This window comes from Oncorhynchus keta, chromosome 1, assembly GCF_023373465.1.
Source record: "Oncorhynchus keta strain PuntledgeMale-10-30-2019 chromosome 1, Oket_V2, whole genome shotgun sequence".
In the NCBI taxonomy this organism is placed as follows: Eukaryota; Metazoa; Chordata; class Actinopteri; order Salmoniformes; family Salmonidae; genus Oncorhynchus; species Oncorhynchus keta.
This window is the reverse complement of record NC_068421.1, coordinates 44,171,122-44,197,093: the sequence shown is the minus strand read 5'-3', so window position 1 is coordinate 44,197,093 and position 25,972 is coordinate 44,171,122. Positions and strand designations below refer to the sequence as shown.

The window sequence follows — 25,972 nt, the reverse complement described above, 5'->3', positions numbered from 1 at the left end:
CCCTCCCTCTCCAGCCACTGGACCTTTGAAACTTAAATAAACTGATAACTTCTTGTCGACCATGGCTGTAAACTCAGGAACCCCATGATGTAACGGGGAGAGACGTCGCCTGCGACCTGATTAAGTTTAATTTTCACTTGCCCATTTGGACGTTTGCATTCGCCGTGAATGTTACCCAAGAATGAACTCACCGAACGAATTCCTGTTTAGAAGTGAAATCAAATTGCACAAATTAGGGTATTTCTAGTCATGTTCTCCTATCTAGGAACTAACGTAAAACAAATTGAACTGTGTTGAGTTAGTGACATGGTAAATGTCCACTTGACACTCATTGGACATGACTGTCTGAGTAGGTTTGTTTTGGTGTTATAGTACTATGACGTTATCCATACAATTTCAATTCAATTGAACATGCATGTCAACCTTGCTGATTTTTTGCAATACCTGAAACCTCCCCACCCGACCCTCCTACGTTAAATAAACCTAGTGTGCAAGTGCTTGGGGTGCCTACAGGGAATGTTCAATAAAGAGAAACTGCAGAATCTTTAAAAGAATAAACCCACAGGCATACAAATACTTGACTGGGAGTCCTACATGATTTGTTCTGTATGCAAAACGGAAACAAAACTGAAAAACAAATTGTCCATTCAGAATTAATACACCTCTACCCCCATAGCAGATGTAAGGAATATCACTATAAGCCACATACAACAACATAGGCTAATACTGAGATGTTTTCACTAAATAAACACTGCCCACTACTAAAATGGCTTACCTTTAAGGAGTGCCTGGTCTGGTTGACGACTAAGACACACAGACACGCCTAAGGGAACTTTCTCCACCAGCTCAAAATTAAGTAACTCATGTGGAACCATTATCAAATGTATAAGAAAGAAAAAAGGGATGACGCCAACTAGTGGGCTTTTTAGTCCTGAAGACATCAGTGACAAAAAATAAGTGACCTGGGTGTTGAACTAGCTTTGGTCCCCACCTTGTATTCTGATGTGTCAAGACATTTGTGTAAGATGATTCAATTCTTCATTTTTACAAGGGGGTCTGACAAATGTATATAGGGCCTAGGTATTGCCTGGGGATGAAATCGATATGAAATGTATAACGGTGTGAACACATGGGCCCAATGGTCACCATGGAAGGCAGACAAGCAAGACCGAATGAAACAATCCAATAGGATTCACTATCAATATAGCGATACTACGAGACCAGATATTTCATGACTAAACTCTATGGCCCTATAAAAGCCTACTTTGTCAATTTGTGGGTGCTATAGATTGCACATTTTTGGGGGGGGGACCTCTAGGTAACAACATAATGCTGTTTGTTTCTAACATTTACAAGTGGTTTCATCAATAAGTAAAATTTGCGACTACCCTACAATCCAACAGTAAAGGCGCAAAGTCTGGTGAGTTGCAACAACCCTCTATTAGGGCCGGGACAACAGAAAGGTACTCCGTGACAGTGTCCCTCTGCCAGTCAGTGTAGATCGCCAGTCTACACTGTGTGGCATCCCCAGCAAGGCTAAGGACACCATATAAACAAGGCCTAAAAATATATGAAAGGGTCACATCAGCAAATAATGCTTAGAAAATTGAGTGAGAAATTACCATGTCTCCAAGGGTCCTTGGGCTCCACTGCTCCAGAGACAATATCCTCATCTGAAGGAAAAGTCACCCTCTTGCCATTTTTGTGTTTATCACCCCCCTCATCCAGGGCTGGAGAGAGGGCCTCTCCTGTGGCAATGACAGGTGGCGAGTCCTCCTGTTCTGAGGGTTTATTAGGTTCCTTGTCCGTGACAACATCTGGGGTAGATGAATCTGGATTGATACCGCTTGAGAATGTTTCCTCTGCTAGGGATGGTCCCTGGTCCGTAGGTTCTGACTCCAACATGCCACTTTCATCCAGGCTCAAATCCACACTAATGTCCATATCCCCACCATCATCGCCTTCCTCAATAGCAAACATGAGGGCCGATGGTGTTGTATCCTTGATACTCTCCTCTTGGTCGTCATTAGAAATGGCAAAGTCAGAACTGACAATTGCAGGGGTATTTGGGACGCTGTTGTTCTTATTCCCGTTCACTTCGTCGATTTCTAGTGTCTCTTTTGACCGGTGGTTGTCCTCCCCCCGCAGGTTGTCAGTGAGCCTGGCTAGAGAGGACGTGTCGTCGACCTCGGTGCCAATGCCTTGTTTGCACAAGTCTCCATCCATCAGTTCCGAAATCCGGGGTATGATCTCTTCCGAGTTATTGGTAGTATTGTCATCGACATTACTCTTCATTTTGACATTGCACAAATCTAGAGCTTGCTCCTCGATATTCATATTTTCATTTCCAGGAAGGTAGTGTTGGCAATTGATCTAGCAATTTGACGGGATTCGAGAACTCTGCACTTGACACAAGGTTGATTTCAGTCTAGCCTTTGAATGCTGGTCTTCGTCCCTAAAATAGCTAACAATTTGTAAAATAAGTACTTTCATCGAGAATGTTTACAACTTTGTTTTGACAACAACGACAATATAAAGTGCGTTCTGAGTGTTAAAAGTAATTGGTTGACAAAACAGCTATTTGTGCTCACATGCACAACTATTTCAATATATAATTTATTGACTGGTTTGATACGTGATGCGTTCCTGCAATTCAGAATATTTATAGCCTGAAATTCAGAAAACCTTTGATAAATCGACCATATCCCATGTCCAGCAACTGTAAATAGTTGTCAAATTATCAAGACCTAAAGGCAACACACCGTGTGTCAAACGACTGTGACAAACAAATCCTAACCGAGAAATAACGTATTCTCCTGCGACAGTAGCTAGTCTCAATCTAGTTTATACTTCTTTAGCTAGCTAATTTAATGCTAGGTAACCACGATAGATAATGAAGTGCATAGATAGCCGTTTTTAGTTAAAGTATTCTGTATTTTGTTCGTCAGCGCGCTCTAAAAGTGGATGTGGAAGCTAGCTAACGTTCTAACTATATATTGAGTGACCAGCTAACGTTACCTGGCTAACTAGCTAAAACTGTACAATTCGCTCACGGTGCCTCCATTACGTTAGCAAAATACTATGCATTGTGCATTAAGCAAACTAGCTACCTAGCTAAAGTAGTTACCCAACAATGACATCTAGAACAATTTAGTTGTATGCACCTTTCGCTAGACCCAAATGCTTTGTTTTCGAGTTTATCATTCTATTAAAAAAAAAACATTAAAAATGATTTTCTAATGTCTCTCACCGGAGCACCTCGCATCGCAATCCCCGAATAGGCAAGGAAAAAACAAGCGTCATAGTCCGGAGCATGTTTTAGTTCGTGCCCAAAATGATTTAACTGTAGAGCAATACTCTCCTTTTCGATTGTTACTGTAAAACAAAGACGTGCCGTTTATTGACGTTCGCCCGAGAAGTGCTTGAATGCAAATATGCTGTTTTATCTCCTCGTCCGTGTGCTAGCTAGCATTAGCTTACTCAAGTCCAACAACTGTTTGTTGTCTCTACGTCATCGAAAATCCGTGGGCATGGGGAGGTTCACTAGTTACCACAGCCACAAAGTCGATATTGGTCTTAATTTAATATGGTTATGTATAAAGCATGCCAATCAGACTTGAAGAGAAATTGTAGAAATGGGCGTGGTTTATTGCTTTGTGGCAACTAGTGACGCCCAGGGGCATGTTCAGTGGACGCAACGTAGCAGAACGCTGCCAATAGAAATGCAATACGCTTCCAACATCGCTAATATGTTTGACATAGAACACTTCTTATTCATATCATCTATTTTTATTTGCAGCGTTATAAAATGTTGCTGAGAATGATTACGATGCTACGTGATCATTTGGTGTAAGCGCTTTCGCCTAAAACATACAGTCAGTTGAAACAAAGATAATTATTGTCGCAATAGGTGTTACAAATATGTGCTATCTCTGACAAGAAAGTGTGATGCACATTCACAAATTCTCGCCCCTTGGCCCTTGTAGTCAAACTTATCAAATTGTAACATGTGGACAAAACTGGGTTTCCACTAGATAGCACAGCCACAACGTAAAACTGGGGTTCCACTAGATAACACAGCCACAACGTCAAAATGGTCTATGTCGTAGAAAATAATAGAGCAATTGTAGAAATAGGCAGGGCTTATGACTTTGTGGCAATAGTGACCACCACACAACTGTACACAATGATGATGACAATACTGTAATTATGATAACTAACTTTGAAAATATCCTATTTTTTGCATCATGTACCACCAAGGGTGACAACACAGTGATACTTGAACTGATTTGATTTGAGAAACAATTTTGTTTACAGTTCCATCGCCTACGGATCCCAATTCATCTCATTGCATACAGACTCAGATGGCAGTGTTGGTGAACTCTGAATAGACCTACCAGTGATTGAATCAATAGAACACTGGGATGGGCAGAACAATGGGTCAATTGTTGATCTCCCCCCAAGGAAAGACAGTCCATAGATATCCTATTAAATTACTAGTCTAATTCCTAATTCTCTGGGACAATAATTCATTGATTAGATTGTTGGGTCACACTTACAGTGTCCTTATGACAGTATTATTTGAACAGAATGAAATGACAGACTTGGGAAAAAAATACAACTAATGCCAAATCGCCTTCCAGGTGTTCTTTGTGTGATCAGTTCTTTATGCACTTAATAAGAATACTGAATCAAACATTATTTTTCATGTCTGTAGTGTTTACTAAAATATACACTGAGTATACAAAACATTAAGGACACCTGCAAGGGAAGGGGAGGAGATGGGTTAAAGAATTATTTTAAGCCATGAGACAATTGAGATATGGATTGTGTGTGTGTACCATTCAGTCTGTGAATGGGCATGACAAAACATGTAAGTGCCTTTGAAGGGGGTATGGTAGTAGGTGCCAGGCACATTGGTTTGTGTCAAGAACTGCAACACTCCTGGGTTTTTCACGCTCAACAGTTTCCCCTGTGTATCAAGAATGGAGAAACAACGGTTCAGCCGCGAAGTGGTAGGCCACACAAGCTCACAGAACAGAACAGCAGAGTGCTGAAGCAGGTAGCACGTAAAAATCAGCTGTCAGTTGCAACACTCACTACCACGTTCCAAACTGCCTCTGGAAGCAACGTCAGCACAATACCTGTTTGTTAGGAGCTTCATGAAATGGGTTTCCATGGCTGAGCAGCAGCACATAAGCCTAAGATCAACATGCACAATGCCAAGCGTCGGCTGGAGTGGTGTAAAGCTCGCCGCCATTGAACTCTGGAGCAGTAGAAACACCATCTGTCAGTCTGACGGACGAGTCTTGGTTTGGCGGATGCTAAGAGAACGCTACCTGCCCCCAATGCATAGTGCCAACTGTAAAGTGTGGTGGAAGAGGAATAATGGTCTGGGCTGTTTTTCATGGTTCGGGCTAGGCCCCTTAATACCCGTGAAGGGAAATCTTAATGCTACATCATACAATTACATTCTAGACGATTCTGTGTCTCCAACATTGTGGCAACAGTTTGGGGAAGGCCCTTTCCTGTTTCAGCATGACAATGCCACCGTGCACAAAGCGAGGTCCATGCAGAAGTGTTTTGTCAGGATCGGTGTGGAAAAACTTGACTGGCATGCACAGAGCCCTGGCCTCAACCCCATCAAACACCTTTGGGATGAATTTGAATGCCGACTGCGAGCCAGGCCTAATTGTCGAACAGTGCCCAACCTCACTAATTCTCTTGTGGCTGAATGGAAGCAAGTTCCTGAAGCAATGTTCCAACATCTAGTTGAAGGCCTTCACAGAAGAGTGGAGGCTGTTATTACAGTGAAGGGGGTACAAACCCCATAATGATGCCCATGATTTTGTAATGAGATATTCGACGAGCAGATGTCCACATACCTTTGGTCACAAGGTGTCACAATGCTTATGTTTCTAGCTCCAACAGTGCAGTAATACATAATAATACAAAACAATACACACAAATCCCAAAAGCAAAAATGAAGAAATATCAGAACGAGCAATGTCATAGTCCGGGAATATAAATATACACCGAACAAAAATATAAACACAACTTGTAAAGTGTTGATCCCATATTTCATGAGCTGAAATCAAATATCACGGAAATGTTTAATATGCACAAAAAGCTTATTTCTCTCAAATTCTGTGCACAAATTTGATTACATCGCTGTTAGTGAGCATTTCTCATTTGATAAAATAATCCATCCACCTGACAGGTGTGGCATATCAAGAAGTTGATTAAACAGCACAATCATTACACAGGTGCACCTTGTGCTGGGGACACTAAAATGCCACTCTAAAATGTCAGTTTTGTCACACACCACAATCCCCCCGACACAAACTACTGCAGCATAAAAACTACTGCAGCATAAATACTGGAGGCTGAGACAGGAGGGGACAGGAGACACTGTGGCCCCATCCGAGGACACCCCCGGACAGGGCCATACAGGAAGGATATACCCACTTTGCCAAAGCACAGCCCCCACACCACTAGAGGGATATCTTCAACCACCAACTTACCATCCTGAGACAAGGCTGAGTATAGCCCACAAAGATCTCCGCCACGGCACAGCCCAAGTGTGGGGGGCAACCCAGACAGGATGACCACAACAGTGAATCAACCCACTCAGGTGACGCACCCCCTGCAGGGACGGCATGAGAGAGCCCCAGTAAGCCAGTGACTCAGCCCCTATAATAGGGTTAGAGGCAGAGAATCCCCGTGGAAAGAGGGGAACCGGCCAGGCAGAGACAGCAAGGGCGGTTCGTTGCTCCAGAGCCTTTCCGTTCACCTTCCCACTCCTGGGCCAGACTACACTCAATCATATGACCCACTGAAGAGATGAGTCTTCAGTAAAGACTTAAAGGTTGAGACCGAGTTTGCTTCTCTGACATGGGTAGGCAGACCGTTCCATAAAAATGGAGCTCTATAGGAGAAAGCCCTGCCTCCAGCTGTTTGCTTAGAAATTCTAGGGACAATTAGGAGGCCTGCGTCTTGTGACCGTAGCGTACGTGTAGGTATGTACGGCAGGACCAAATCAGAGAGATAGGTAGGAGCAAGCCCATGTAATGCTTTCTAGGTTAGCAGTAAAACCTTAAAATCAGCCCTTGCTTTGACAGGAAGCCAGTGTAGAGAGGCTATCACTGGAGTAATATGATCAAATTTTTTGGTTCTAGTCAGGATTCTAGCAGCCGTATTTAGCACTAACTGAAGTTTATTTAGGGCTTTATCCGGGTAGCCGGAAAGTAGAGCATTGCAGTAGTCTAACCTAGAAGTGACAAAAGCATGGATTAATTTTTCTGCATCATTTTTGGACAGAAAGTTTCTGATTTTTGCAATATTACGTAGATGGAAAAAAGCTGTCCTCGAAATGGTCTTGATATGTTCTTCAAAAGAGAGATCAGGGTCCAGAGTAACGCCGAGGTCCTTCACAGTTTTATTTGAGACGACTGTACAACCATTAAGAGTAATTGTCAGATTCAACAGAAGATCTCTTTGTTTCTTGGGACCTAGAACAAGCATCTCTGTTTTGTCCGAGTTTAATAGTATAAAGTTTGCAGCCATCCACTTCCTTATGTCTGAAACACATGCTTCTAGCGAGGGCAATTTTGGGGCTTCACCATGTTTCATTGAAATGTACAGCTGTGTGTCATCCGCATAGCAGTGAAAGTTAACATTATGTTTTCGAATAACATCCCCAAGAGGTAAAATGTATAGTGAAAACAATAGTGGTCCTAAAACGGAACCTTGAGGAACACCGAAATGCCACAGATGTCTCAAGTTTTGAGGAAATCTGCAATTAGCATGCTGACTGCAGGAATGTCCACCAGAGCTGTTGCCAGAGAATGTTAACTTCTCTACCATAAGCCGCCTAGATTATCGTTTTAGAGAATTTGCCAGTACTTCTAACCGGCCTCACAACCGCAGACAACGTGTGGGCAAGCGGTTTGCTAATGTCAGCGTTGTGAACTGAGTGCCCCATGGTGGCGGTGGGGTTATGGTATGGGCAGGCATAAGCTACGGACAATGAACACAATTGCATTTTATTGATGCCAATTTGAATGCACAGAGATATCGTGATGAGATCCTGAGGCCCATTTCTGTGCCATTCATCCAATGCCATCAGCTCATGTTTCAACATGATAATGCACAGCCCCATATCGCAAGGATCTGTACACAATTCCTGGAAGCTGAAAATGTCCCAGTTCTTCGATGGGCTACATACTCACCAGACAGGTCACCTATTGTGCATGTTTGGGATGTTCTGGATCAATGTGTATGACAGCGTGTTTCAGTTTCCACCAATATCCAGCAACTTCGCGCAGCCATTGAAAAGGAGTGGGACAACATTCCACAGGCCACAATCAACAGCCTGATCAACACTTTGCGAAGGAAATGTGTCGCACTGCATGAGGCAAATGGTGGTCACACCAGAAACTGATTGATTTTCTGATCCACGCCTCTACTTAAAAAAAAACGATTTCTTCGATCAAATCAAATCAAATCAAATTTATTTATATAGCCCTTCGTACATCAGCTGATATCTCAAAGTGCTGTACAGAAACCCAGCCTAAAACCCCAAACAGCAAGCAATGCAGGTGTAGAAGCACGGTGGCTAGGAAAAACTCCCTAGAAAGGCCAAAACCTAGGAAGAAACCCAGAGAGGAACCAGGCTATGTGGGGTGGCCAGTCCTCTTCTGGCTGTGTCCCGGGTGGAGATTATAACAGAACATGGCCAAGATGTTCATAAATGACCAGCATTGTCGAATAATAACAAGGCAGAACAGTTGAAACTGGAGCAGCAGCACAGTCAAGTGGACCGGGGACAGCAAGGAGTCATCATGTCAGGTAGTCCTGGGGCACGGTCCTAGGGCTCAGGTCCTCCGAGAGAGAGAAAGAAAGAGAGAATTAGAGAGAGCATATGTGGGGTGGCCCGTCCTCTTCTGGCTGTGCCGGGTGGAGATTATAACAGAACATGGCCAAGATGTTCAAATGTTCATAAATGACCAGCATGGTCGAATAATAGTAAGGCAGAACAGTTGAAACTGGAGCAGCAGCATGGCCAGGTGGACTGGGGACAGCAAGGAGTCATCATGTCAGGTAGTCCTGGGACATGGTCCTAGGGCCCAGGCCAGTTGAAACTGGAGCAGCAGCATGGCCAGGTGGACTGGGGACAGCAAGGAGTCATTATGTCAGGTAGTCCTGGGGCATGGTCCTAGGGCTCAGGTCCTCCGAGAGAGAGAAAGAAAGAGAGAAGGAGAGAATTAGAGAACGCACACTTAGATTCACACAGGACACCGAATAGGACAGGAGAAGTACTCCAGATATAACAAACTGACCCTAGCCCCCCGACACATAAACTACTGCAGCATAAATACTGGAGGCTGAGACAACATTATATCTGTATTCCCAGTCGTGAAATCCATAGATTATGGCCTAATTAATTTATTTCAATTGATTGACTTCATTATATCAGCTGTAACTCAGTAACTTTGAAATTGTTGCATGTTGAATTTATATATTTTTGCAGTATATACTGTATTGTCTTCAGAAAGATTTCTTACCCCTTAACTTACTTCACATTTAGTTGTGTTACAGCCTGACTTTCTTACCCATCTACAAACAATACCCCATAATGACTAAGTGAAAACATGTTTGTAGAAATTGTTGGACATTTATTGCAAATGAAATACAGAAATATCTCATTTACCTAAGTTTTCACATCCCTTTGTTATGACACTCCAAACAGAGCTCAGGTGCATCCAATTTATTTTGATCATCCTAAGATGTCGCTTCAACTTGACTGGAGTCCACCTGTGGCCAATTCAATTGTTTGTTTATGATTTAGGAAAAAACACACCTGTCTATATAAGGTCCCACAGTTGACAGTGCATGTTAGAGCAGAAGGAACTCTGTAGAGACAAGGAACTGTCTTTAGAGCGCCAAGATAAAATTGTGATGAGCCATATATCTGGGGAAGGTTATAAAACAATTTATAGAGTGTTGAAAGTTTCCAAGAGAACAATGGTCTCCATTGCTGGGAAATGGACAAAATATGAAACTACCCAGACTCTGCCTAGAGCTGGCCATCTGACCAAAAGGAACAACTGGGCAAGAAGGGCCTTGGTCAGGGAGGTGACCAATCAACCCAATGACCACTCTGACAGAAATACAGAGTTCCTTGTCAGTATGGTGTGGAAGAACCGGGAAATAAAACAAATATTCAAAACTCATTGCACACAGAACACCCAACTGGTGATGGTGATATAACTGAGTAGAACAATCATTCTACACCAGACTGACAACATTACCTACATACATTGGAGAACAGTCTTTACAGCACTTCACCAATCTGGGCTTTATGGGAGAGTGGCCAGACGGAAGCCACTCCTGAGAAAAAGGCACATGATGGCACGCCTGGAGTTTGTAAAAAGGCACTTGAAAGACTCTGAGGGCATAAGGCAAAATAGTCTGTGTTATGATGAGAGAACCATTTAAGTCTTTGGACTGAATGCAAAGCCCTATGTCAGGAGAAAACCATGCACAGACTATCACCGTCCAATACCATCCCCACCGGGAACCATGATGGTGGCAGCATCATGGCCAACCGGGATACTTTTCAGCAGCAGGGACTGGGAGACTGGTAAAGATTGAGGGAACAATGATTGGAGACAAATACGGGCAAATACTTGAGAATCTGCTTCAGAGTGAAAACTACCTTAGACTGGGGAAAATATTTACTTTTCAACAGGACAATGACCCCGAGCATACAGCCAAAGCAATGCTGGAATGGCTTCAGAACAAAAATGTGCAAGCCATTGAGGGGCCCAGCCAAAGCACAGCCTTGAATCCCATTGAGAAAATCTGCAAGGAAGAATGGGGGAATATCCTCAAATCCAGATGCGCAAAACTGATACAGACATACCCAAGACGACCCAAAGGTGCTTCTACAAAGTATTGACTCATGGGTGTGAATATATCTAAATGGGATTACTGTATTTCATTTCATTTCAATAAATTTGCAAACATTTCTTAAAACATGTTTCACTTTGTTGTTATGGGGTATTGTGTCTAGATGGGTAAGAAAAAAATACAAATGAATACATTTTGAATTCAGGCTGTAATACAACAAAATGTGGAATAAGTCGAGGGGTAAGAATACTCATAAGACAATGTATATGATGCTGTGTATGGACAGTAGTTAAATAGGATGCAGGAAATACAGTACCTCAAAAGTTTAGACACCTTCTCATTCAAGGGTTTTTCTTTATTTTTATTATTTTCTACATTGTAGAAGAATAGTGAAGTATCCAAAAAAAGTGTTAAACAAATCCAAATATATTTGAGATTCTTCAAAGTAGGCTCACTTTGCCATGATGACAGCTTTGCACACTCTTGGCATTCTCTCAACCAGCTTTACCTGGAATGCTTTTCCAACAGTCTTGAAGGAGTTCCCACATATGCTGAGCACTTGTTGCCTGCTTTTCCTTGACTCTGCGGTCCAACTCATCACAAACCATCTCAATTGGGTTGAGGTTGGGTGATTGTGGAGGCCAGGTCATCTGATGTAGCACTTCATCACTCTCCTTGGTCAAAGAGCCCTTACACAGCCTGGAGGTGTGTTTTGGGTCATTGTCTTGTTGAAAAACAAATGATAGTCCCACTAAGCGCAAACCAGATGGGGTGGCATATCGCTGCAGAATGCAATGGTAGCCATGCTGGTTAAGTGTGCCTTGAATTTGAAATAAATCACTGACAGTGTCACCAGCAAAGCACCCCGACACCATCACACCTCTTCCATGCTTCACGGTGGGAACCACACATGCGGAGATCATCCGTTCACCTACTCTGCGTCTCATAAAGACACAGCAGTTGGAACCAGAAATCTCACATTTGGACTCATCAGACCAAAGGACAGATTTCCACCAGTCTAATGTCCATTGCTCATGTTTCTGATTCACAGTCTCCTCTGAACAGTTGATGTTGAGATTGTTACTTGAATTCTGTGATGCATGTGTTTGGGCTGCAATTTTAGGTGCAGTTAACTCTAATGAATGTATCCTCTACAGCAGAGGTAACTCCTTTAACGCCTTCCTTTCCTGTGGCGGTCCTCATGAGAGTCAGTTTCATCATGGCGCTTGATGGTTTTTGTGATTGCACTTGAAGAAACTTTCAAAATTCTTAATGTTCCGGATTGACTGACCTTCATGTCTTAAAGTAATGATGGACTGTCATTTGTCTTTGCTTATTTGAACTGTTCTTGCCATAATATGTCATTGATATTTTACTAAATAGGGCTATCTTCTGTATACCACCTTACCTTGTCAAAACACAACTGATTGGCTCAAACGCATTAAGAAGGAATGAAATTCCACAAATGAACTTTTAACAAGGCACACCTGTTAATTGAAATGCATTCCAGGTGACTACCCTGTGAAGCTGGTTGAGAGAATGCCAAGAGTGTGCAAAGCTGTCATCATGGCAAAGGGTGGCTACTTTGAAGAATCTCAAATATAAACACATTTTGATTTGTTTAACACTTTTTTGGTTACAACATGATTCCATGTGTTATTTTATAGTTTTGATGTCTTCACTATTATTCTACAATGTAGAAAATAGTAAAAATAGAGAACAACTGTCACGTTCGTCGTATGAATGAGACCAAGGCGCAGCGTGCGTAGAGTTCCACATATTTTAATAAACTAAAACTCACGAAACAAAACAATAAAGAACAAACGAAACGTGAAGCTATACAAAATAGTGCTGACAGGCAACTACACATAGTCAAGATCCCACACCAGAAAGTTGGAAAACAAGTGCTACCTAAATATGATCCCCAATCAGAGACAACGATAAACAGCTGTCTCTGATTGGGAACCATATCAGACCAACATAGACATACAAAAACCCCTAGACCTACAAAAACCCATACAAAAACTAGAGTACCCACCCTAGTCACACCCTGACCTAACCAAAATATATAGAAAACAGAGATATCTAAGGTCAGGGCGTGAAAAAAAACCTCACGAGGTTGAATGTCTCTCACCGGAGAAAGCATCTGAGTGAGTGAAACAGTGCCCCTCTGTATGTTTAGGCCGTATGACTATGACATTTTTGCCGCCTGTAGCATTTAATGCAAGATAAGCCAGCATATGATCTCCCTTGATATAAAAATAGTATAAAATAATGGCCAATTGGCATTGAACTAAACTGAGTGAGCTCAACTGAGTGAGCCCCTGGCCTGAGAGGATGGAATTTCAATACGTAGAAGACTAATGATAACTAGTTAACATTGTCCATGAAAGGAAGATAGGCTAGCGTAACCTAGGACATCAAAACATAAAAGCGTGTACTATATGAGAGTCATAGAACGTTTCGTGGAAGAGGATAGCTTTCTCGTTTCTCTACAAGTAGGGTGCGTCAATATGTTGTTTCTACATGCATGAACGCACACACACACACACACACACACACACACACACACACACACACACACACACACACACACACACACACACACACACACACACACACACACACACACACACACACACACACACAAAATCATAACCATGTACAGCCGTATCATATTTTGCTTACGTTGATTGGACTAAATAGATTTTGGCATCTTTTACTTGTCACTGTATTAGACTAAGCATATGTGATTTGATGACGTTGAAATGGTGCTGGAATAGTGGAGGCAGCTCCTGTTTTCTTTGTGACTTGCGGTAATTCTCCGTTGTTGTAGATCAATAGTTATTTAGTGGTCCGAAAATGTCAGAAACATGAACTTCCTTGACCATGCTGTAGGTCATGTAACTGTCTGTTACATGCAATATGCTTTGTGGACTTGACAGATGACAGAGGTTGCTCTCAGGTTTTGTGATGAAACAAAAGTGTGTTTGAATTGATTCTACCACTGTCTACTTATTGTCTCCGCCTTAGGTCTATTTAGCGTGGTGTCAAGGTACAGTATGTGAACTAGCAGGTTATAGAGCAAATTCAATTATCAAAACACATAGGTTGTAATATGGCTTTTTTTCTCCAGTGATTTTACCGATGCGCCACTGCTACGGGTCAGGTCTCGGGTATTCGGGCAAAGGTGGACCCGTGAAGACCTCTTAGTCATCTGGGCACAATCTGTTTGAATCCATGTTGTTTTAATGTAATTTGTCAATGTATTGTGAATGTGGAGTCTACGTGGAAAATATGTTGGATTTCAAACATCAAATCAAATCAAATTTTATTTGTCACACATGGTTAGCAGATGTTAATGCGAGTGTAGCAAAATGCTTGTGCTTCTAGTTCTGACAATTTAGTAATAACCAACGAGTAATCTAACCTAGCAATTCCACAACTACTACCTTATACACACAAGTGTAAAGGGATAAAGAATATGTACATAGCAGTACAAACATGGTAACCAAATTTCACCATAGACAAACCTCGCATAAATATGTTGAATTTGTACCTTTTTAAACAAATAATGTAACTTCAAACCTTAAAATGAGTAACACATCCATGCCACATTTTGAGGTTACTGTAACTAAAAAATATTTTCTTATGTAATCATAGAAAGCGTGCAAGTTCAAGACAGCATGGCATATGCATAGGTCGTTGCAGGTTTTTGGAGATCTTGACAATTGCTGTAATAATCTACCCAACATCTCGAAAGGCATTGATCACTTGCACCATGTCTTTTTAATGTAATATGTTTTATCTGCAATCCAGGTCATTTGGTTCTGCTGAAGCACAGTGATAACACATTCATCTGTTGTATAAATAAAGAAAATATCTGACATTCCCATTTGCACGTTGTTGTGCTTTTAAATGTTTGAAAGCATAGTGATAGCACATTGGAAATTTAACTACATTTTAGCTGTTTTTTTTTGAGTGGGGTGAATATAGGTATAAATGTTATTGATCAACGTCTCAACCAAAGAGTACCCAGTTATCCACATTGAAATGACGTGGTGTGCCCAGTGGGAAGTGTAGGGTCCTTCATGAAGCAGAACAACTACATTATGACACCTTTCTGTTTTCTCAATGACATTCATTGAAAAAAATACTTACATTTGTTCCACCTGAGTGAGTCTGATCCACAACCGCACTATGATGACACACCACATGCATTTGATGGATCCTTTTTGCCGTCTTCTAATGCCTCTTAAGGGCAAAGTAACAGTAACAGAAAGTAATCAGATTATGTTACTGAGTTTGGGTAATCCTAAAGTGACTTTACTGATTACAATTTTGGACAGGTAAGTAGTAACTAATGGATTACATTTGTAGTAGAAAGTAGCTTACCCAACCCTGATTGACAGGTGTGCATATTCTTCATCTTAAGATATTGACGCAGTATCAAGGTACACAAACAACTGTATGTGAAACATTTCCTGCATTTTGTGAGAACTTTTCTCATTAATCCTGAAATACAATACATTATACCAGTTAGCGGGATTTCGACCAACTTGACAGCAGAATGATTGTCTGATAACCAATCATAACACTAGAGGGCAGTAAGTCCCAGGGTGGTTTTATTTAAAGAAAAGAAAGAAACATTTATTGATGGTGAAAGTGGATTTATGTAGCCTAATTCAATACGTACGGACACTATAAACACATACTCCACTCATGGCTTTATTTACCCTCCTCATGTCCTGTGTAATCACAAATCACATGCCGCTTTCTTTGTTTGATTAAAACCAGTTCAATGTCATTCAAAATGTAATCTATGTGATCCCCAGAAGTAATTATTTATCATGAGGGCCATAAACAATAAACACTAATGCTGAATACTCATAAAGGTTCAAATCTCATCTTTCTGGTAAAAATGTCTGTAAATGGCTGAGGTGTACTCACTTTGGAGGACATAAGCACAAGTAAACAGTACAAATATGATACAAATATGAAATTGTATACTTCCTATTCAACATAACTATTTGAATAATGTTTAACATGACTTGTATGCTTTATAAATATAGTATGATAAAATTAGAAAACGACTAACTATAAGATGTCACCTTTCTTATAATTGTAAAATACATACAGTGTTTGTATGTTTAGTGTTAGAGAAAATGTGCATATTTTGTTAAGGTCTCTCTTGATCAAAGCGTCTGCCCCCATCACTGTGAACATCTCACAGAGCTCTAGCTTGGCTTCCTGAACTCGCTAGGAACTCGCCTTTCATCTCATATTAGTCCATCTATGATAAACAGAAAGTGTTTTTTTTGTTGTTTCAAATCAATGAATTATTTTTGATTAATGGCTGTAAATCGATCTCTGACTATGCTACAGTGATGAAACCATTCTCATCTCCTGTGCGATGATGGATAGTCGGAAGAGTGAATGAAACGGTAGGAGGAACATCCCAGCTTCAAGTGGTTTCAGATTGCACATCTTATGTCACACAGGCTCCAAAAAATATACTACTGTGTCCGTGGGAACCAGGGCTATGCTCAATGCGAGCCATTTCGATCGATTTATAAGTGAAAAACAGGGGACTACATCGATGAGTTATTAATAATGGAATGCATTTTCCCAAGCGCCCCCCTTGACATATTGATTAACATAATCTGGACCATTACCATTGTGAAGCGCTAAACACAACATAGGCAACTGTAATGGAGAGGCGCATAGAAATATTGCCCGTATGTCTGTTACTACGCAGGATATAGAGTATTGAACATAACATCCCCTTGTCTTTGTGATGGATGTATGCCTCATTATGAAGGAATAGGTCTATTTACATGAATGAGTCTAACACAGAGTTCCAGAGCGATGTTAATATCATCATGGCCTCCCCACATGGTCAGGCTGGTGTATTACCCTACAGTTCCCTGGGTTTGTCTCCCGATACATCAACACCATCTGACATGTCGTGCGTGACCCCCTGCAAAAGAATGAGGACTGAAAACAGTTACCAGGCCGCTCTAATGTGTCTGGGATTCCAGATTAATGCAACGAACAAGGATTTAGTTGAAAGCTGGCGCGCAGGGACAGAGCAGGACGGGAAACGGAGACCTCCCACGGGTGGACAAAAGTAAATATTTTAACATCAAATTGGAAGCACTCTATTTCCTCAGCAATCATTAATGGCTTGCTTTGTCACTGCCAATCTCCTGGTTGCCCAGTTTGAGGAAAACCAACTGTGTCCGCTGTGCGTTTCCCTTTCCCTAAATACTAAAAGCGAAAAGGTGGAGGAGAGAGAGAGAGGGGGGGGTTGAGTAAAAGTTCAGATTCACTTTAAACATGGCATTGGGCCAACGGCTGCACCACGGGAAGACAAATTAAGCTGGGACCTTCCCAGAGGTTGTCCTTGGACAGATCTGATCTGATTCTAAAGTGGGAGATAGGGGAGGACTCACTAGCTGTCATAGACAGGCTGCTAGCTACAGATCCGCCTGGCCTTCCTGTGTGTGTAAAGTGAAGCCAGCCATCACACTGTGCGGAGATCCCAACACAATTGATTTTCATTCTGCCGAAAATGGATCAACGTATGTGACCGTCTAGGTTTTCATCATGTGGGATGTCATCGTTGGGACCAGCTATTTGTTTTGTCTGTATCTTGTGAGAGTCGTGCTCAGGACAAGGGCGGAAGGCTCTCTGTATTTATTAGTGACAGGAGCTGGCCTATTTATTAGTGACACTAGCTGCTCACAGTGGCCTGTGTGATGATGAGTGAGGTAGAGATGATGGAAGAGAGACTAAGAGAAAAGCAGTGAAAGTGTCGGAACTCACATTTGGAAAGTTCAGAAGGTCAGGGGTAACACGATTACTCATGCAAACCATATTGGAGTAGTCATGAATTTTCCTCCAAGCAGGCCAAATCAGTACTCTCTGGATGACTCAGCCATGACTGAGTTGGTCATGGCAGAAATCAAACCCTCTCCAACACCTAATACTCCTGCTGCCACCCTATTCCACCCTACTCCTTCACCCTATAAGATTATTGGTTTATTCGGATCCCCGTTAGCTTTTGCCAAAGGAGCAGCCATTCTTCCGGAGGTCACACAAAAACAAGTCTGTAATGCTCTGGGTGTCGTGGGTGTGGAGTCAAATGCAGGAGACAGAGTTCAATGCTGTGCGTCTTTTAATAGCACCAACGCACCACAGGGTGCTCACAAAAGTTCCCAAAACACAGGGAATCAAAAAATACAATGGAAAAATCACGACCAGGCACTAACACGTACCTTTACAATAGAGCCGAAGGTTACAATGAAATAATCCCGCACAACAACCAGGCGGGCCGGCTGTCTAATAAAGACAAACTAATTAACCTGAACAGGTGCAACACTAAACATACAAGGAGGGGGAGGAAAAACAATCAGTGGCAGCTAATAGGCCGGTGACGACGACCGCCGAGCTCCACCCGCCCGGGAAGGGGAAACACCCTCGGTCGGACTCGTGACAGAGTCACAAACCACTGATTTACTGATAGACAAGAACAGTCTCACAACTTTAAAACACAATGATATACAAACAATACAGCTAACGAATAATGTGCCGTGTAGATTGTGTGTTATAGTGTGTCTCTGTGTGTGTCATTTCACAGTCCCTATTGTGCCATGAGATGTTGTTTTATCCATTTAGATAATTTTGCTGTTTGCTTGAGTAATTGGAGATGGAAAGGAGTTCCATGCGATCAGGGCGATGTATAATACTGTGTTGCCATGAATTCATTTTGGACTTGGGGAGTGTGAAGAGACCCCTGGTGGCATGTCTTGTGGGGTATGTATGGGGGTCTGAGCTGAATGTTATTTGATCATGCAGACAATCTGGAATTTATCACAATAATATGTACCATAAAAACCAGAAGAGAAGCAGTTGATCTCTCGTCAACCCTCAACCAGGAAAGACAGGCATGAATGTTGTTGATTTTAGTTCTGCAGTCCAGGGCAAGGCGTGCTGCTCTGTTTTGAGCCAGCTGCAGATTTGCTAAGTCTTTCTTTGCTGTACTTGACCATATTACCGGACAGTAATTAAGATGGGACAAGACTGAACAACTAGTACAGTTCATTTTTGTGTAAAAAACAGCAACATCACCATCCATTGTTATACCTAGGGGTTTACCTAGGAGTTTGGCTAGCAGTTTACCTAGGAGTTTACTTAGGAGTTTAGCTTCCTCAACTTGCTCAATGGTCACACCCTTCATGTACAACTCCAGTTGCGGTCTTACAGATTGTTTTAAACAAAATACAATGTTTTGTTTTAGATGTATGCAAGACCAGTTTATTATTATTATTCACCCTTTCTGATACTGACTAACTCCTATTTACAATTTCAGTCAACTAACTGGATTTGGGAGATGACATGAAGACTGTGGAAACTTCCGCATACATAGTCATTCTAGTTTTGCGTAAGAGCAGTTGTAAGTCATTTGGAAAAATAGAGAAGAGTAACGGCCCAAGGCAACTGCCCTGAGGGACACAGCACTGTACATACACTATATATACAAAAGTATGTGGACTCCCCTTCAAATTAGTGGGTTTGGCTATTTCAAGTAAGTCAAATTTCTGCCCTGCTAGGGCTGCCCCGGTCAACTGTAAGTTCTGTTATTGTGAAGAAGAAATGTCTAGGAGCAACAACGGCTCAGCTGCAAAGTGGTAGACCACACAAGCTCACAGATTGGGACCGCCGAGTGTTGAAGCTTGTATGCTTTAAAATGGTCCGTCCTCGGTTGCAAAACTCACTATCGAGTTCTAAACTACCTCTGGAAGCAACGTCAGAACGAGGACTGTTCATCGGGAGCTTCATGAAATGGGTTTCCATGGCCGAGCAGCCGCACACAAGCCTAAGATCACCATGACCAATGCCAAGTGTCTGCTGGAGTGGTGTAAAGCTCGTTGCCATTGGACTCTGGAGCAGTGGAAAAGCATTCTCTGGAGTGATTAATCAAGCTTCACCATCTGGCCATCCAACAGACAAATCTTGGTTTGGCGGATGCCAGGAGAACGCTACCTGCCCCAATGCATAGTGCCAGCAATAGGGTTTAGTGGAGGAGGAATAATGGACTGGGGCTGTTTTTCATGGTTCGGCTCGGCCCCTTAGTTCCAGTGAAGGGAAATCTTAACGCAATGACATTCTAGATAATTCTGTGCTTCCTGTCACGCCCTGACCATAGAGAGCCCTTGGTTCTCTGTGGTGTAGTAGGTTAGGGCATGACTAGGGGGTGTTCTAGTTCAATATTTCTATGTTGGTGTTTTGTATGGTTCCTAATTAGAGGCAGCTGGTAATTGTTGCCTCTAACTGGGGATCATATTTCGGTAGCCATTTTTCCCACCTGTGGTTGTGGGATATTGGTTGTGTGAGTGTTTTTGTGCACCACGACTTTCACGTTTCGTTGTTTGTTTCGTTGAAGTTTCATGTTTAATAAAGATGTGGAACTATATGCACGCTGCGCCTTGGTCCGTCTCTCATAACGATCGTGACACTTCCAACTTTGTGGCAACAGTTTGGGGAAGGCCCTTTCCTGTTTCAGCATGACAATGCCCCCGTGCACAAAGTGAGGTCCATACAGAAATGGTTTGTTGAGATCAGTCTGTACAGAGCCCTGACCTAAACCCCATTGAACACCTTTAGGATGAATTGGAACGCTGACTGCAAGCCAGGCCTAATCGCACAACATCTGTACCCGACCTCAGTTTTGCTCTTGTGGCCGAATGGAAGCAAGTTCCTGCAGCAATGTTCCAACATCTAGTGGAAAGCCTTCACAGAAGAGTGGAGGCTGTTATAACAGCCAAGGAGGGACCAACTTCATATTAATGCCCATGATTTTGGAATGAGATGTTCGACAAGCAGGTGTCTACATACTTTTGGTCATGTAGTGTATCCTATGCTAGAGAAGCTTCCATTGACGAACACTCTGGGTTATATTGGATAAATAACCTCTCCTACCATATGATGACATAAAATCTCAATCAAATCACATTTTATTGGTCACGTACACATATTTTGTAGATGTAATTGCAGGTGCAGCGATATGCTTATGTTTCTAGCTCCAACAGTGCAGTAATATATAACAATACAAAACAGTACACACAAATCCCCCAAATAAAAATAAAATAAGAAATATCAGAACAAGCATTCCCTGATACACACAGGAAACGGTTGAGACTGAAAAACCACAGCAGCGTTGCAGTTCTTGACACAAACTGGTGCGCCTGGCATCTACTACTATATCCCGTTCAAAGGCACTTAAATATTTTGTCTTAACCATTCACCTTCTGAATTTTTGAATTAAAAAAAAAATGTTACCTTTATTTTACTAGGCAAGTCAGTTAAGAACAAATTCTTATTTTCAATGACGGCCTAGGAACAGTGGGTTAACTGCCTGTTCAGGGGCAGAATGACAGATTTGTACCTTGTCAGCTCGGGGATTCGAACTTGCACTCTTTCAGTTACTAGTCCATGCTCTAACCACTAGGCTACCCTGCCACCCTGAATGGCACACATCCCTTTCATCTACACTGATTGAAGTGGATTGTACAAGTGACATCAATAAGGGATCATAGTTTTCACCTAGGTCAGTCTATGTCATGGAAAGAGCAGGTGTTGCTAATGTTTTGTACACTCAGTGTACATACAGTGCCTTCGGGAAGTATTCAGACCCCTTGATTTTTTCACATTTTGTTACATTACAGCTTTATTCTAAAATTGATTAACAAAAGAAAAATCATCAATATACACACACAATACCCCATAATAACGAAGCAAAACAGGTTTAGAAAGTTTTGCTAATTTGTACAAAATGTTTAAACCGAAATCACATTTGCATATGTATTCAGGCCCTTTACTCAGTACTTTGTTGGAGCACATTTGGCAGCGATTACAGCATCGAGTCTTCTTGGGTATGTATTTGGGGAGTTTCTCCCATTGTTCTCTGCAGATCCTTTCAAGCTTTGTCAGGTTGGATTGGAGAGTTGCTGCACAGCTATTTTCAGGTCTCTCCAGAGATGTTCGATCGGGTTCAAGTCTAGGCTCTGGCTGGGTCACTCAAGGATATTCAGAGACTGTCAAGAAGCCAGTCCTGCGTTGGGTCGGTGACCTGTTTGACATGATTTGCTGTGTGCTTAGGGTCAGTGTCCTGTTGGAAGTGGGACCTTTTCCCCAGTCTGAGGTCTTGAGCGCTATGGAGCAGGTTTTCATCAAGGATCTCTCTATACTTTGCTCCATTCATCTTTCCCTCGATCCTGACAAGTGTCCCAGTCCCTGCCACTGAAAAAACATCCCCACAGCATGATGCTGTCGTCACCATGCTTCACAGTAGGGATGGTGCCAGGTTTCCTCCAGACTTAACGCTTGGCATTGAGGCCAAAATAGTTCAATCTTGGTTCCATCAACCAGACTATCTTGTTTGTCACAGTCTTTAGGTCCCTTTTGGCAAACTCCAAGTGGGCTGTCATGTGCCTTTTTACTGAGGAGTGGCTTTCTTCTGGCCACTAATACATAAAAGCCTGATTGGTGGAGTGATGCAGAGATAGTTGTCCTTCTGGAAGGTTCTCCTGTCTCCACAGAGGAACTCTAGAGCTCTGTCAGAGTGACCATCAGGTTTTTGGTCGCCTACTTGACCAAGGCCCTTCTCCCCAGATTGCTCAGTTTGTAAAGCCATAGCTAGTGAGATTCTTCAATAACATAAAAGGCTGCATTGAAATCTAACAATACAGCTCCAACTATCTTGTTATCCATTTATTTTAACCAATCATCATTCATCCGAGTCAGTGCAGTACAAGTTGAGTGCCCTTCTCTGTATATGCATGCTGAAAGTCAGTAGTTTTCTCTGAAATTGGTCTCTACATCAGTTTATTAAAAACAGGCAGAAAACTGATTGTTGGCTGTTAGAGCCAGCAAAGGGTGCTTTACTATACGTCCTTCCACGCCTGTGGACACACACTTATCTAGGCTTTGGTTAAAGATATAGCAAATAGGGGAGGCAATAAAGTCCCTAACATTCTCAATAGATTCCCATCAAGGGTTGTCTTTATCTGGTGCCTTATCATTATTAATGGATAACAATAATTGTCCAACTCTCCCACACTAACTTGATCAAATTCAAAACAGCAATCCTTCCCTTTCCTTATTAGATCGATCATACAAACATATGATGGTTCACTGTTCAATGTTGTCATTTAACGTCCACATTTTTAGACGTATTATTTGTAACATCGAAAAGGATGGTTTGCCACCTCGTGTGCATCCTTTCTTTGAACCATACAATTGTCCAATTCATCATCAATTCACTCATCATCAATGGGAGAGAATGACAATAGCACGCCTGGGTATAACACCTGTCTTCACAAACAGCCACCTGCCGGTTTTAAGTGTGTAGCTGTGGCTAGACAGGTGCTGTGCAGGGAACGGGAGCGTGATGTGCTTGAGTGCAGATCTTCCATGGATGGGAGTCAGTTAGGGGGGCCTCCCCCGCTAGTCGGTCATAAATCCTGGAACGTGGCGACTAGGAGGTTCGCACTGTTACTTTGACTCATGCCTTTTTCCTCTCCTCTGCTTTATGGAGATGTCAGGCGAGGACTGGGGGAGGTCAGCCCTGTGTCCCGAGGAAGGAATCAATCTTCTAAATAAACCAAATCCAAGAGTCAATCTCTGATCTGTTTCACACACGCAAGGAAGTGCTGCTGGTTGGAATCAAGGGCCTCCGCGCTATAGCTAAAACGGAATAACCCTCCCCGAGAATGACCAAGCCTCTACAAATGTTTGAGTATCGTTGGCAATGTCTTTCTTCATGGACAATATTCAACAACCTATTTCATAGATTCAGAGACAATGGTGATAATAATGCAGTAACCACAACAACAAAACAGATAGACTTACTTGCCTGTAATTGGTGGGAATGACCCAATTACAACTTCCACAGTTTGGCTGATGTGTCACTAACAACAATACCCATGGATAGTCTTCATGGCCACCCACTGTGGAGCCTGTGTCTCTTAAGGTCACCTGGTCCTGCGGGCCCTTCCAATTGTCCCCTTCTCCCATGTCCCCTAAGGGATAATTGGGCTCGGCTGTTAATGATTGGTTTACCATGGCCTCTGTCACTGGGTGGAGCTGTCCTCCCTCCCATTGAACATGATAAACAACTAATGTCCCTCGTGTTTTACTGTCTTAACCCCATGTATTGCCCCTGTACTTTTTTGTTTTTGGTGTCAATGTACTGTCTGTATGTCCGTTTCTCTGTTGTTTTTACTTTTTTTAATTGTAAAGTGTGTGGAGACTTTGTATAAATGCACTTTAAATAAATTGTGATTTGATTTGAACATTCAAACCTGATAGCCAGGACTTTCCTGATCTAAATTGTACATGGGTACACCAGATATGAAAAATGAATTGTATCGCTTTGTACCAAGACACCAAAAAAAGAGAGAATTAGGGGCAGGCAGAGACAGAGAGAGTTACAGAAATTGTACTTAAAAACTAGCTGACCAAGGGCCTCCCGGATGACGCAGTGGTCTAAGGCACCAGAGACTCTGGGTTCGAGCCCAGGCTCTGTCCAGGGGGCCTCTGTCGCAGCAATTGGCCTAGCGTCACCCGGGTTAGGGAGGGTTTGGCCGGTAGGGATATCCTTGTCTCATCGCGACACATTGGTGTGGCTGACTTCCGGGTTGGATGAGCACTGTGTTATGAAGCAGTGCGGCTTGGCTTGGTTGGGTTGGGTTGTGTTTCGGAGGAAGCATGGCTCTCAACCTTTGTCTCTCCCGAGCCCGTACAGGAGTTGTAGCGATGAGACAAGACAGTAACTACTAACAATTGGATACCACGAAAAAGGGGGTAAAAAAAATCTACACAACCCAACCAAGCCGCACTGCTTCTTAACACAGCACGCATCCAACCCGAAAGCTGACCAGGGGATGCAACTTGATCTATGACCTCTATGTACACAAACACACACCGTAAACTGTCAATAATAAACTCAGACCACACTACAGACTAAAATACACACTTGTTGGCACACACAAACACACAAATCTTGTTGCTTCTGACCAGCTTTCACAGTGTTTTTTGCTGCTGACCAGCCTTCACAGTGTTTTTTGCTGCTGACCAGCCTTCGCTGTGTTTTTTGCTGCTGACCAGCCTTCTCTGTGTTTTTTTTTGCTGCTGACCAGCCTTCACAGTGTTTTTTGCTGGTGACCAGCCTTCTCTGTGTTTGTTGCTGCTGACCAGCTTTCACAGTGTTTTTTCCTGCTGACCAGCCTTCACAGTGTTTTTTGCTGCTGACCAGCCTTCTCTGTGTTTTTTGCTGCTGACCAGCCTTCACAGTGTTTTTTGCTGCTGACCAGCCTTCACTGTGTTTTTGGCTGCTGACCAGCCTTCACTGTGTTTTTGGCTGCTGACCAGCCTTCGCTGTGTTTTTTGCTGGTGACCAGCCTTCATTGTGTTTTTTTGCTGGTGACCAGCCTTCACAGTGTTTTTTGCTGCTGACCAGCCTTCTCTGTGTTTTTGGCTGCTGACCAGCCTTCACAGTGTTTTTTGCTGCTGACCAGCCTTCAGTGTTTTTTGCTGCTGACCAGCCTTCGCTGTGTTTTTGCTGGTGACCAGACTTCACAGTGTTTTTTGCTGGTGACCAGCCTTCTCTGTGTTTGTTGCTGCTGACCAGCTTTCACAGTGTTTTTTGCTTCTGACCAGCCTTCAATGTGTTTTTTTGCTGGTGACCAGGCTTCACAGTGTTTTTTGCTGCTGACCAGCCTTCGCAGTGTTTTTTGCTGGTGACCAGCCTTCACAGTGTTTTTTGCTGCTGACCAGCCTTCGCTGTGTTTTTTGCTGGTGACCAGCCTTCACAGTGTTTTTTGCTGCTGACCAGCCTTCGCTGTGTTTTTTGCTGGTGACCAGCCTTCACAGTGTTTTTTGCTGCTGACCAGCCTTCGCTGTGTTTTTTTCTGGTGACCAGCCTTCACAGTGTTTTTTGCTGGTGACCAGCCTTCGCTGTGTTTTTTGCTGCTGCCCAGCCTTCACAGTGTTT

At 42.6% G+C, this 25,972-nt stretch overlaps 2 protein-coding genes across 4 annotated transcripts in view; both read right to left on the bottom strand.

Moving 5' to 3' along the window:
- Positions 1 to 3,581, bottom strand: part of LOC118386008 (protein phosphatase 1 regulatory subunit 37) — a 55,706-nt gene extending 52,125 nt beyond the window's left edge. The window contains exons 1-2 of one of the 2 annotated variants that reach the window (XM_035773359.2): positions 3,251 to 3,581; positions 1,623 to 2,464 (exon numbers count right to left, since the gene is read on the bottom strand). In XM_035773359.2, coding sequence (XP_035629252.1) covers positions 1,623 to 2,337 — 715 coding nt within the window. In that variant the 5' untranslated portion in view covers positions 2,338 to 2,464; positions 3,251 to 3,581. Of the gene's footprint in view, positions 1 to 1,622 lie in introns of both variants that reach the window. The other variant, XM_035773368.2, reaches the window with a different exon arrangement.
- The window catches only part of LOC118386003 (gem-associated protein 7-like), a 147,970-nt gene that overhangs the window by 72,961 nt on the left and 49,037 nt on the right, over positions 1 to 25,972 (bottom strand). The window lies entirely within an intron of this gene.